Here is a 14,178-nt window from a genome sequence, read left to right on the forward strand (position 1 = left end):
CCTTAGTTTAGTCCATTGTATAGAAAATAACTTTAGTATTTGTCTGAGCCCAGACCAATGGTACTGGCGTGTCCAGATTACTTCCTGGCTACTTGATGTACCACAGGTATCTTAAACTGAACGTTTCCAAAATCAGTCTTCCATGCTGACAATCTTCTACTTGTTCTGTATATTCTGAATATTAATCTGTATGAAGTATTCTTTTTCTGCCATTTCTTCCACATTGTGTCTATGAATTGGAGAGTCCATACTCCATCCAGCCAATCACAGAAATCTGGATTCATGCTTGTGTCTTCCATCTACCCTGAATTTAAAATTTAAATTTTGTGTTTATTTTTTTCCTGGGGAGAAGGTTCATAGATTTTGTTAGAGTTCCGATTTGGGCTTGTGATGCCAAAAGTTTCAAGAACCCTTTTTATACATATGAAACACCTAAATCTCTTTTTAAAAAATACTTATAAAAATTAATTTTTAAAATTTACATATATAAAATGGGCTTTTTTCTTAAAGAATTCTAAAGGTTTTTAAAGGTATAGATTCAAGTAACCACCACCAAAGTAAAGACACAGAATAGTTCCATCACCCAAAAAAGGCCCCTTCATTCTGCCCCTTTGTGGTCAGAATTCTCCAATCCCTAACCCTTAGCAGCTGTTGATCTATTTTTCATCCCTATAATTTTGCCTTTCACAAAATGTCATGTAGGACACCTCATATAGTTTATAACCAATGATAGGTGTTTCTTCCTGATTTATGGAGACCTAATTGGCATATAACATCATCTATATAAGGCGTACAGCATGGGTTTTTTCCCCCTATTTTTAAAAAAATCTTTCATTTTTTAAAGTAATCTCTACACCCCACACGAGGCTCAAACTCACACCCCCAAGATCGAGTTGCATGCTCCACCACCTGAGCCAGCTGGGAGCCCCCAAAATGATTTTTTTCAAACCTGTACATATTACACAATGATGACCACAATAAAGTTAGCTAACATACCCATCACTTCACATAATTACCATACGTGTGTGTGTGTGTGTGTGTGTGTGTGTGTGTGTGTGTGTGTTGAGAACATCTACGTTCTCTCTTAGCAACTTTCACATATATCACACAGTATTGTTAACCCTAGTCAGCGTTGCCAGGTGCTAAGATGGCACCATAAGGCCTTTTTCTCCATCCTCATTTCCTCCTTTGTGCCTTTCACTTTAGACATCACAACACAAACTTCTTGGAGGTGCTTGCATGAGTTTCTTGTCTTGTGCTTTACTCATGAGTCCCCTGTTGCCTATCTCTCCATTCTCGCATCCTTCAGAGGGCTAACTCACAGCCATCCCTTAAGCAGCTCCGGTGTCTCCTTCTTCAGAAAGACTTCCACATTTTCTTTTTTCCTGAGGGCTCCCTCTCCTTGATGATTGCATAATGCTCTGTGCACTTCTTGCCCATTGCATTTACCACTTTGTATAATTATTGTTTGTCTCTGTTATGCCAGTCACTTATCATCTCCATTGGACTGGGAATTGTTTTATTTCCTATCACTAATGCATCCTTATGCTGACACGTGGTTGGGCCCAAATGTGGATTGAATCTATTACGGATAATGATGATTCTAGCTTGTTTGCAGATTCTCGAATTTATTCCAATTCTTTTCCTGTTTAGTATTACCAGACAGAATGGTGTATACACCAGAAAGCGTCTACAAGGAGCTGTTCTCAACACATAAAGGACTCAAAAACTTAATAAATAAGGAAATGTGCTCTTTCTCTCAAGGAATATTGATATTCTCTCGAAGCTGGGCTGTGGACGTGGGTCTGCAAGAGAAGCAGGGAGTCATCTGCGATGCTCTTCTGCTTTCCCAGAACAACACCCCACGCCTCTACACTATCCTCAGCGAGTGGGACCCAAGCTGGAAGGGCTACTCTAGGAAAGTCGCCCGCGTCTTAAAACAGATGCTGGTGAACACAGGTGGCTACACTGGGAAATTGTGTATCACTCCCTTGATCTTCCTACTGAATCCTGATAATACAGCAACGACTCTTCATGATTTGGATTTGCAAATTTACCCCAACTCCTATAACCTTAGGACCACCCAGCACATGGAAGCTCTGTTACGGTCCCTTGTGATAGTCTTGCTCGGATTCCGATCTTTCTTAAGTGAAGAGATGGGCTCTGAGGTTTTCAGCCTCCTCACAGATAAACAGTATGAGTTGCTTTCAAAGAACATTCGCATGACTAGAGAACTGTTTGTTCATGGCTTACCTGGATCAGGGAAGACCATCCTGGCTCTTAGGATAATGGAGAAGATCAGGAATGTGTTTCACTGTCAACCAGATGATATTCTTTACATCTGTGAAAATCAGCCTCTGAAGAATTTTGTGAGGTATGCAGCCTAACTATAATGATTTTTTAAAAATAATTTTGGCTGGTGTGGTTTTAAGTTCGCATGTGAAAAGTCATATTGCAATGACTAGGTCCAGATGTGTTTAAGAGTATAATTGGCTTCCTTTGTTTGAGTGGGGTAACTTGACTGTGTTTCTCTACATTTTCAGCCAGAGACATGTCTGCCAGGCAGTGACCCGGAAAACCTTCATGAAAAATGACTTCCAAAAGATTAAGCACATCATCATCGATGAAGCTCAGAATTTTCGCACTGAGGATGGAGACTGGTATGAGAAGGCAAAAGCCATCACTCAGAGAAAAAAGGATTGCCCAGGAATTCTCTGGATCTTTCTAGACTACTTTCAGACTACCCACTTGAGCTGCAGTGGCCTCCCTGCTCTCACAGCCCAGTATCCAAGAGAAGAGCTCACCAGAGTGATCCGTAATGCAGATCCAATAGCCAAATACCTACAAGAAGTAATGCAGGAGGTCAGAGAAAATCCTCCATGTAACATCCCGCCTGCGTCCCTGGAGATGGTTCATAAAGCTGAATGGGCTCAGGGTATTCCGGGCTACGTGGAGATTATGGAGTACTTGGACATGGAAGATATGGTGTTCCAAGTAGCAAAGAAATGCCACTTTCTCTTTAGGAATGGTTATTCTCCCAAGGACGTTGCTGTGCTTTTCAGCAAAGCAAGTGAAGTGGAAATATATAAAGATAAGCTTCTAAGAGCAATGAGGAAAAGAAATACATCTCAGCTCGATGGGGAATCTGATCTTTTAGTACAGATCCAAGATGCATCGGATATCATGGCCAATCACATTGTGTTGGACAGTGTCCGTCGATTTTCAGGCCTGGAAAGAAACATCGTGTTTGGGTTCAACCTAACAGCTGAGCCAGATATTTTCCATAATCTTCTGCTCTGTCTGGCTTCCAGGGCAAAGAAACATCTCTATATTCTGAAGGTTCCTATTTGACAGGAAGATCCCAGGCTAAGAAACAATTAGGTAGCTCTCATCTCTAGTTAACCATGAAACTATTTGATCTAAACATTGAATTATAGAGTATTTTATGAGCACTCACTCTGAGCCATGTACTCTCCTAGGTGCTGGGGATCAGGGGTAGGGTATCAAACTAGGCAGACAAGATTTCTTCTTTAGGGCAGAGGTAAATCACAGACAAGTAAACAAATACAAGTACAAGACATTTCAGATAGGGGCACCTGGTTGGCTCAGTTAAGTCTCCAACTGTTGATTTTGGCTCAGGTCATGTTGTCATGGTTTGTGAGATGGAGCCCTCCTGTCAGGCTCCATGATGACAGAACAGAGCGTGCTTGGGATTCTCTCTCTCCCTCTCTCTGCCCCTACCTCATGTTTGCTCTCCCCCACTCCTCTCTTTCAAAATAAATAAATAAATATAAAAAAAGAAATTTCAGATAGTAATTAGGGTCATCAGAATAGTAATTAGAGGGCCCTGAGATGCAGACATGGTGTGTGTGTGTGTGTGTGTGTGTGTGTGTGTGTGTGTGTGTGTGAACACGTAGGCAGGTATAGAGGGAAGAGCTGGTTATTCATGGTGGCTGAGGAAGCACTCAATGAGGGAAGGAGTCACAGGAATATCTCTGAGCCATATGTGCCAGGCAGACTCAGATATTGTGACTTTTAAAAAAATATTTTCACTATTTTCAATACAGCAATGGTGCAGAAATGCTTGATATCATTCATGTACTGGGAGAGTATGAAGGACACAGAGAGGTCATGTGTCTGGCCTTTTATGGGCCAGGAATGGTTGTGGAATATTTCAAAATATAAGATCAGAAAGTACAAACTGCAATTTTTTAGAAACCACATTACATGATTCTTTTCCATTAAGTTTTTTTTTTTTAATGTTTATTTATTTTTCAGAGAGAGAGAGAGAGAGCACAGGCTAGGGGCAGAGAGAGAGCAACACACAGCATCTGAAGCAGGCTCCAGGGTCTGAACTGCCAGCACAGAGCCCAATGCAGGGCTTGAACTAGTGAACTGTGAGATTGTGACCTGAGCTGAGGTCCACTGCTTAACCAGCTGAGCCAACCAGGCATCCCTATGCCTTTCCATTTTTATTCTGTTAGTGATGGTAGTAATGCTGATCACTATCTTTGAAAACATTTTGTGTGCCTTTTGGTTATTTGGGATCTTGAGTCCTTAGCTCTGCTTTAATATTATTCCCGTGGAGAAAATAGGTTATTGCATGAACCTATTCCCCAGGGAGACACAATTCCCCAGAGAGACACATTGTATTTTATTTCTTTTTTTTTTTAATTTTTTTCAATGTTTATTTATTTTTGGGACAGAGAGAGACAGAGCATGAACGGGGGAGGGGCAGAGAGAGAGGGAGACACAGAATCAGAAACAGGCTCCAGGCTCTGAGCCATCAGCCTAGAGCCCGACGCGGGGCCCGAACTCACGGACCGCGAGATCGTGACATGGCTGAAGTCGGACGCTTAACCGACTGCGCCACCCAGGCGCCCCTGTATTTTATTTCTTAATTTTAAAATAAAAGGGCCTTAAGAAGATGAATGTACTGGACTTAAAAGGTCCATTTTGCTTTTAATTTAATCTAATAGCCAATGAAATTATAAAGTAAATATACAATATCTTTATTCTGCAGAATCTTGAGGATTTCAGCTAGTTTCTCAAAGGCTATTGCTATAGAAGAATTTAGGAAGTCTTTAAATTCAATGAAACAAGCCTTGAAAGACAAAGTGATGAAGCAGCCAAAAGAGACAAAGAGGGATCTTGCTAAGGACACAGATTGTGAAACAATACAGAATAAAAAATAAATTAGAAGCAACAAGAAATTGAAAACCCCGTTCCTGACATAGAGGAAGTCTTGAGATAATCACACAAATGGAGAGAAATTAGACAAATATTACTGTAGTTATCAAGGAGATCTATCTAGAGTGTGAGGATCCAGTAAGAATGGATGTGGAGTAGAAAAATCAATAAGTGGAACAATAAAATGTTCTAAGATATAATTTGGGAAAATTATAAAATATATCTTCAGATTGAAAGATTTCTTAACAATCAGCAGACAAATCCAATTGTCTGATCCTTCTGGCTTCTGATTTCTCTGGAGCAATATTCAAAGCAACAAGACAATGGGCATGCTGTATTTCAATTACATTTGATCTCTTTTATTGGCTTATTGGTTCTAACTCTTTGTATTGTTATTTTAGTGGTAGCTTTAGGGTTTACAGGATGTATCTTTAACTTATCACAGTCTTCTTTCAAGTGATATGATACCATTTCATGTGATGTATCAGAACTTTACAACACTATCCTTCCATTTCTCTCCAGGCTTTGTGCTTTGTCCAGATACATTGTACTTCTATAAAAACCATAATATGTTGATGTTATTTTGCCTTAAACAGCCACTTGTCCTTTAAAGAAGGTTAAATCGGGGCGCCTGGGTGGCGCAGTCGGTTGAGCGTCCGACTTCAGCCAGGTCACGATCTCGCGGTCCGTGAGTTCGAGCCCCGCGTCGGGCTCTGGGCTGATGGCTCAGAGCCTGGAGCTGTTCCCGATTCTGTGTCTCCCTCTCTCTCTGCCCCTCCCCCGTTCATGCTCTGTCTCTCTCTGTCCCAAAAATAAATAAACGTTGAAAAAAAAAATTAAAGAAGTTTAAATAATATGAAAAAAAATTCCTTATCCTTACCCATGCCATTACCATTCCTGGTGGTGTTCATTCCTTTGTGTCTTGCATCATATTCCTTCTGCTCAAAGGAATTTCTTTAACAGTTTTTATAGTGTAGGTGAGTTATTGATAAATTTGTTCAAATTGTGTACACATGGAAAAAGTACTTCACCTCTGCTTTTGAAACATAGCTTTGTTGGATAGAGGCCTAGGTTGGTAGTTTTGTCTTTCAGTAACTTACATATATTCCTTCATTGTCTTTCATCTTACATCATTTCCAAAAATACGCTGTAATCCGCATCTTTGTTCCTCTGTACACAATATGGTATTTTCTCTGACTTAAGATTTTCTCTTTAGTCTTGGTTTAAGCAATTTAATTATAATAATGTTTGGTAGTTAATAAATTTCTTGGTGAAGGAGCCAAAATGGCACATGGAAGTTTTTTTGTGTGTCTCACATCCATGAAATACAGCCAGACCAACACTAAACCATCCTACACACCTAGAAAACTGAGGATTAACACAATAATCTGCACAATCTGAACCACAGAATTCAGCAGGTATGTGGCGCAGAGAGGTGAACTGGGGGAAAGAGAAGCCACGGAGGGCAGGGAGCCACTTTTGCATGCAGAAAGAGGACAGAGATGGGGTGGGAGAAGAATACGGGAAAAGCACTCCCCTCCCTCCGAAAGCAGCTGGAGAGAAAGTGGAAAAGTGGAAACAACCGCAGGGACTGAACAAAAAAGGGAGAAAAGAGAGGGTTTAAATTCTATTAAGATACTAAAAACAGGGGTAGTGCAGAGCCTGAAACTCTGCCACTCAATACCTGGTGTTGCTGTCATGGGAAGGGCAAATCCCCAGGAGCAGAGAGCAAGGTCCTCAGGGTCATCAGGCCTCATGGAGGAGAGGTGGTTCTCCTGATGGAAGGACATATGGTAGATGTAGGGTAGCCAACCCACAGGCAAAGTTCCCAGTGGACCCCAGAGAACAACCACATTCAGTGGTGCTGGAACAAGGATGTTAAATGGCAAGTCTGGTGCCAGATGTGTGTTGTGATGTACCATAATCCCTGAATCGCTGCCACTCCACAATCACGTGAACTTTCTCTGGGGTGGGTTGGCACCCAGCCACAATCTCTGGGCATCAGCAGCAGCATGGTCTTGAGAATGTTCCCGGGGACAGGTGGGCACCTGGCCCTTGCTCAGTGAGACCCTCCCCCCAAAGGTCTGAGCGGGTCAAGACTGCAGTCCCTCAGAAGTGAGGGGATGGGAAACAGCTGCATCTGAGATAAAACTCAGGAGGGATGTGCTGCCTGGCAAGCTTATGGCTTAGTCATGGACAGTAAAAGTGGGGAGCGGATGGAAGCTGGAGACAAAGGAGGGATATGCGATTGCTGGTCAGAGCACAGAGTTCTAATAGTAGAGACTGGGAAGCTGGGTGATGCCATTTTCACCCCTCCCATGCATGTGCATACACACCCTTAGACTCCACAACAATCTACCCCAGTAAGCTAAGCAGCACCATCTGGTGGAGAATGGAGCCATTACAGTAAGCCCTGCCCATCTGGGCCAACCTCACTATTCAGGAACACCACAAGTCTCTCCATCCTTTCATTTTATTCTATTTCATTGTATTCATTATTTTTCAAATTTCTAATCATTTTCCTTTTTTCCTTTCTTTTCTCATCTTTCCCTTTTTTCTGTAATCAAGCTCCTTTCAACAACCAAACCAGAACACACCTAGGATATAGCATCCTTTATTTGATTTTTTTATGCGTTTTTAATTTTTTAATTTTAATTTTTTTAACTTATTAATTCCTTTTCTTCTTTCAAGATGACAAAATGAAGGAATTCAGCCCAAAAGAAAGAACAGGAAGAAATGACAGCCAGGGTCTTAACACAGATACAAGCAAGATGTCTGAACAAGAATTTAGAATTTTAATAATACTAGCTGGGGTTGAAAACAGATTAGAATTCCTTTCTTCGGAGATAAAACTGAGGATGAAATAAAAAATGCTATAAGTGAACTGTAATCTCGAATGGATGCCACAGTGGCAAGGACAGATGAGGCAGAGCAGTGAATCTGAGATATAGAGGACAAACTTATGGAGAACAATGAAGCATAAAAAAAGAGGGAGACTAAGGCAAAAGAGCACGATTTAGGAATTAGAGAAATCAGCAACTCATTAAAAAGGAACAACATCATAATCACAGGGGTCCCAGAAGATGAAGAAAGCAAAGGGTGTAGAAGGATTAAGTGAGTAAATCCTAGCAGAAAACTTTCCTAATCTGGGGAAGACACAGACATCAAAATCCAGAAAGCACAGAGGACTCCCATTAGATTCAACAAAAGCTGACCATCAACAAGGCATATCATAGTCAAATTCACAAAATACTCAGGCAAGGAAAGACTCATGAAAGCAGGAAGGGAAAAAAGCCTTTAACCTACAAGGGAAGACAGATCAGGTTTGCAGCAGACCTATCCACAGAAACATGGCAGGCCATAAATGAGTGGCAGGATATTGTCAATGTGCTGAATTGGAAAAATATGCAGGCAAGAATTCTTTATCCAGCAAGGCTGCCATTCAAACTAGAAGGAGAGATAAAAAGTTTCCCAGACAAACAGAAATTGAAGGAGTTCATAACCACTAAACCCACCCTGCAAGAGATTTTAAGGGGGACTCTTTAAGGGGAGAAAAGACAAGGAAGAAAGACCAAAAACCACAAGACTAGAAAGGACCAGAGAACACCACCAGAAACTCCACCTCTACAGGCAACATAATGGCAATAAATTCATATCTTCCAATACTCACTCTAAATGTCAATGGACTAAATGCTCCAATTAAAAGACATAGGGTAACAGAATGGATAAAAAATGCTGTTTACAAGAGACCTACTTTAGACCTAAAGATACCTTCAGATTGAAAGTAAGGGGATGATCATGCTAATGGTCACCAAAAGAAAGCCGAAGTAGCCATACTTACATCAGACAATCTAGACTTTAAAATAAAGACTGTATCAAGAAATGGAGAAGGGCATTATATCATAATTAGGGGTTCTATCCACCAAGAAGTACTAACAATTGAAAACATTTATGCGCCAAATGTGGTAGCACCCAAATACATAAATCAATTAATAACAAACATAAAGAAACTCATTGGTAATAATACCATAATAGTAGGGGACTTCAACACCCCACTCACAGCAATGGACAGGTCATCTAATCAAAACATCAACAAGGAAACAATGGCTTTGAATGACACACTGAACCATATGGACTTAACAGATATATTCAGAACATTTCATCCTAAAGCAGCATAATATACATTCTTCTCCAGTGCACATGGAACGTTGTCCAGAATAGACCACATACTGGGACACAAATCAGCCCTCAGCAAGTACAAAAAGATTGAGATCATACCGTGCATATTTTCAGGCTACAACACTATGAAATTCGAAATCAACCACAAGAAAAAATTGGGAAGGTAACAAATGCTTGGAGACTAAAGAACATCATACTAAAGAATGAATGGGCTAACCAAGAAGTTAAAGAGGAAATTAAAAAGTATATGGAATTCAATGAAAATAATAATTTTCACAACCCAAAACCTCTGGGATGCAGCAAAGACCATCATAAGAGGAAAGTATATAGCAATCCAGGCCTTTCTAAAGAAGGATGAAAGATCTCAGATACACAACCTAACCTTATGCCTTAAGGAGCTGGAAAAAGAACAGGAAATAAAACCTCAAACCAGCAGAAGACAGGAAATAATAAATATTAGAGCAGAAATCAGTGCTATTGAAACAAAAACAAAACCAGTAGAACAGAGAAAAAGCTGGTCCTTTGAAAGAAATAACAAAATTGATAAATTCCTAGCCACTTTGGTCAAAAAGAAAAAGGAAAGGACCCAAATAAATAAAATCAAGAATGAAAGAAGAGGGATCATAACCAACACAACAGAAATACAAACAATAAGAGAATATTAAGAGCAATTATACACCAATAAAATGGGCAATCTGGAAGAAATGGGCAAATTCCTAGAAACATATAAACTACCAAAACTTAAACAGGAAGAAATAGAAAATTTGGACTGATGCATAACCAGTAAAGAAATCAAGTTAGTAGTCAAAGACATCCCAAAAAACAAGAGTCCAAGGGCCAGATGGCTTTCCAGAGGAATTCTACCAAACATTTAAAGAAGAGTTAAAAACCTATTCTCTTGAAGCTGTTCCTAAAAACAGAAATGGAAGGAAAACTTCCAAACTCTTTCTATGAAGCCAGCATTACCTTGATTCCAAAGCCAGACAAAGACCCCCACTAAAAAGAACTATAGACCAATTTCCCTGATGAACATGGACACAAAAACCTCAACAGGACACTAGCCAACTGAATCAGTTAAGAAAATTATTCACCACGACCAAGTAGGATTTATACCTGGGATACAGGGCTGGTTCAATATCTGCAAAACAATAAATGTGATACAGCACATCAATAAAAGAAAGGACAAGAGCCACATGATCCTCTCAATACATGCAGAGAAAGCATTTGGCAAATACAACATCCTTTTGTGATAAAACCTTCAAAAAAGTAGGGATAGAAGGATCATACCTCAAGATCATAAAAGCCATATATGAAAGACCCACCACTAATATCATCCTCAATGGGGAAAAACTGAGAACTTTCCCCCTAAGGTCAGGAACAAGACAAGGATGTCCACTCTCGCCACTGTTATTCAATATAGTATTGGAAGTCTTAGCCTCAGCAATCAGACAACACAAAGAAATAACGGGCATCCAAATTGGCCAGGAGGAGGTCAAACTTTCACTCTTCGCAGATGACATGATACTGTATATGGAAAACCCAAAAGATTCCACCAAAAAGCTGCTATAACCGATCCATGAATTCAGCAAAGTGGCAGGATATAAAACCAATGCACAGAAATTGCTTGCATTCCTATACACCAATACGAAGCAACAGAAACAGAAATCAAGGAATCGATCCCATTTACAATTGTACCAAAAACCATAAAATACCTAGGAATATATATAACCAAAGAGGTGAAAAATCTATACACTGAAACCTATAGAAAGTTTATGAAAGAAACGGAAGAAGACACAAAAAATGGAAAAATATTCCATGCTCCTGGATAGGAAGAACAAATATTGTTAAAATGCCAATACTACCCAAAGCAATCTACATATTCAATGCAATACCTATCAAAAGAACACCAGCATTCTTCACAGAGCTAGAACAAACAATCCTAAAATTTGTATGGAAACAGAAAGACCCCAAATAGCCACAGCAATCTTGAAAAAGATTGGAAAGGGCTTGAAAAAGCTGGAGGCATTACAATCCCAGGCTTCAGTATGTATTACAAAGCTGTAGTCATCAAGACAGTATGATACTGGCACATAAACAGACACTCACATCAATGGAACAGAATAGAGAACCCGCATATGGACCCAGAAAGGTATGGCCAACTAATCTTTGACAAAGCAGGAAAGAATATCCAATGGAATAAAGGCAGTCTCTTCAGCAAGTGGTGCTGGGAAAACTGGACAGCGACATGTAGAATAATGAACCTCAACCACTTTCTTATACCACACACGAAAATAAACTCAAAATGGATGAAAGACCTAAACGTAAGACAGGAAGCCATCAAAATCCTCAAGGAGAGGGCAGGCAAAAACTTCTTTGACCTTGGCCACAGCAACTTCTTACTCAACATGTCTCCAGAGGCAAGGGAAACAAAAGCAAAAATGAACTATTGGGACCTTGGCTAAATAAAAAGCTTCTGCTTTACAAAGAAAAGCTTCCTATTTACAAAGGAAATAATCAGCAAAACTAAAAGGCAACTGAAGGAATGGGAGAAGATATTTGCAAATGACGTATCACATAAAGGGTTAGTATCCAAAATCTAGAAAGAACTTACCAAACTCAACAACCAAAAAACAAATAATCCAGCGAAGAAATGGGCAAAAGACATGAATAGACACTTCTCCAAAGAAGACACCCTGATGGTCAACCGACACATGAAAAAATGCTCAACATCACTCAGCATCAGGGAAATCCAAATCAAAACCACAATGAGATACCACCTGACACCTGTCAGAATGGCTCACATTAACAACTCAGGCAACAACAGATGTTGGCGAGGATGTGGAGCAAGAGGATCTCTTTTGCACTGCTGGTGGGAATGCAAACTGGTGCAGCCATTCTGGAAAACAGAATGGAGGTTCCTCAAAAAATTAAAGATAGAACTACCCTATGAGCCAGCAATTGCACTACTAGGTATTTATCCAGGGATACAGATATCCTGTTTCAAAGGGACACATGCACTCTAATGTGTATAGCAGCACTATCAACAATATCCAAAGTATGGAAAGACCCCAAATGTCCATCGATAGATGAATGGATCAAGAAAATGTGGTATAGGGGGCACCTGAGTGGCTTAGTCAATTGAGTGTCCGACTTTGGCTTAGGTCACAATCTCGTGGTTCATGAGTTCAAACCCCATGTCAGGCTCTGTACTGCCAGCTCAGAGCCTGGAGCCTTCTTTGGATTCTGTGTCTCCCTCTCTCTCTGCCCCTCTCCTGCTCGCACTCTGTCTCTCTCTCCCTCAAAATAAATAAAACATTGAAAAAATTAAAAAGAAAAGAAAATGTGGTGTATATATATATATATATATATATACACAATGGAGTATTAGTAATCCAAAAGTATGAAATCTTGCCATTTGCAACTATGTGGATGGAACTAAAGGGTATTATGCTAAATGAAAGTTGTCCGTCAGAGAAAGACAAATATCATATGACTTCACTCATATGAGGACTTTAAGATACAAAACAGATGAACATAAGGGAAGGGAAGCAAAAATAATATAAAAACACGATGGGACAAAACATAAGAGACTCTTAAATATAGAGAACAAACAGATAGTTGCTGGAGGGGTTGTGGGAAGGGCGATGGGGCTAAATGGGTAAGGGGCTTAAGGAATCTAGTCCTGAAATCATTGTTGCACCATGTGCTAACTGACTTGGATGTAAATTATAAAAAGTAAATAAATTATAGAAAAAAATAAAATATTACTATGTAGTCACACTCAAAAATAAGTAATGCACCTCTCTCTGGACCAAAAAAAAAAAAAAAACAACAAACAAACCAAAAAACAAAAAAACCCACAACAACCCATAAGGCATTTGCAGAAGGAGGAAAGAGGGGGTAAACTATAGTAACGAACAGTGGCTGACACTACCACAAGGCCAGGTAAGCCTTGTTGCAAACTCAGGGTTGAATCTCCAAGCCAGAAATTGTTGCTGGAAGGCTGAGGCCAATTCTGTCTGGTCCCCACTTGGTTAGACCTAGGCCTAGAACTTAAATAGCTATACTCAGGCTTTCTCGCTGTTGGCACTATTGGAAATTTGGGCTGGATAATTCTTTGCTGTGGGGGGCTTTCCTGGGGATTATAACATGTTTAGCCGCAACTTACCCACCCCCCAGTTACAATAAGCAGAAACATCTCTAGACATTGCCAAGTGTTCTCTGGGGGGCAAAAGCACTGCCACCATACCTCCTTTGACTAAAATAGTTTCCAGAAGTGTGGGCAGAATATGCAAGTCAAACAAGTAACATACTACAGTCAAGATTCAGAACGTTAAAGATCTTTTTAATCCAAAAGAGAAAAGACTTGGGATCATTTGCTAAAAGAAGAATGAAGTTTATAGTACTTATTTCATTAGAAGACTGGATGCAAAAAGAATATGAGCAGTAGGTTCAAACTGCTATGGAACAACAATTTTGAACCTAGACTTCTCTCCCCAAATTATCATTCAAGGTTGAAGGCACAATAAATACATCTTCAGACTTGCAACAACTGGGGATTTTTTTTTTTTTATCAGTCATGGCCCATATCTGAAAGGGATACTGAAGAATGTACCCAGCACAAGAAAAATGAACTAAGGAGAAGGTTGTGGTTTTAAGAAAGAAGGGTGAACAAGGAAATCCAACATGGCCGAGAGGTAGGGGGACCCGATGTTCCCTGGCCCCTCAAACACAGCAGTGTTGATTGAGGCCCAAGGACTTTGAATTCCAAGAGTCCAGGCTGCAGAGTGACAAAGACATCTCCAGGTG

General features: G+C 40.1%; 1 protein-coding gene across 17 annotated transcripts in view; it reads left to right on the top strand.

Moving 5' to 3' along the window:
• Window positions 1-14,178, top strand: part of LOC125151770 (schlafen family member 5-like) — a 36,889-nt gene that overhangs the window by 16,567 nt on the left and 6,144 nt on the right. For 8 of the 17 annotated variants that reach the window (XM_047833203.1, XM_047833200.1, XM_047833206.1 and 5 more), the window contains 2 exons: window positions 1,654-2,374; window positions 2,544-3,676. In XM_047833203.1, coding sequence (XP_047689159.1) covers window positions 1,654-2,374; window positions 2,544-3,351 — 1,529 coding nt within the window. In that variant the 3' untranslated portion in view covers window positions 3,352-3,676. Of the gene's footprint in view, window positions 1-1,653; window positions 2,375-2,471; window positions 2,484-2,543; window positions 3,677-3,978; window positions 4,365-5,032; window positions 5,346-6,032; window positions 6,467-14,178 lie in introns of those variants that run through there. The other 9 variants (XM_047833215.1, XM_047833211.1, XR_007146945.1 and 6 more) reach the window with 9 other exon arrangements.

Source organism: Prionailurus viverrinus, chromosome E1, assembly GCF_022837055.1.
Source record: "Prionailurus viverrinus isolate Anna chromosome E1, UM_Priviv_1.0, whole genome shotgun sequence".
In the NCBI taxonomy this organism is placed as follows: Eukaryota; Metazoa; Chordata; class Mammalia; order Carnivora; family Felidae; genus Prionailurus; species Prionailurus viverrinus.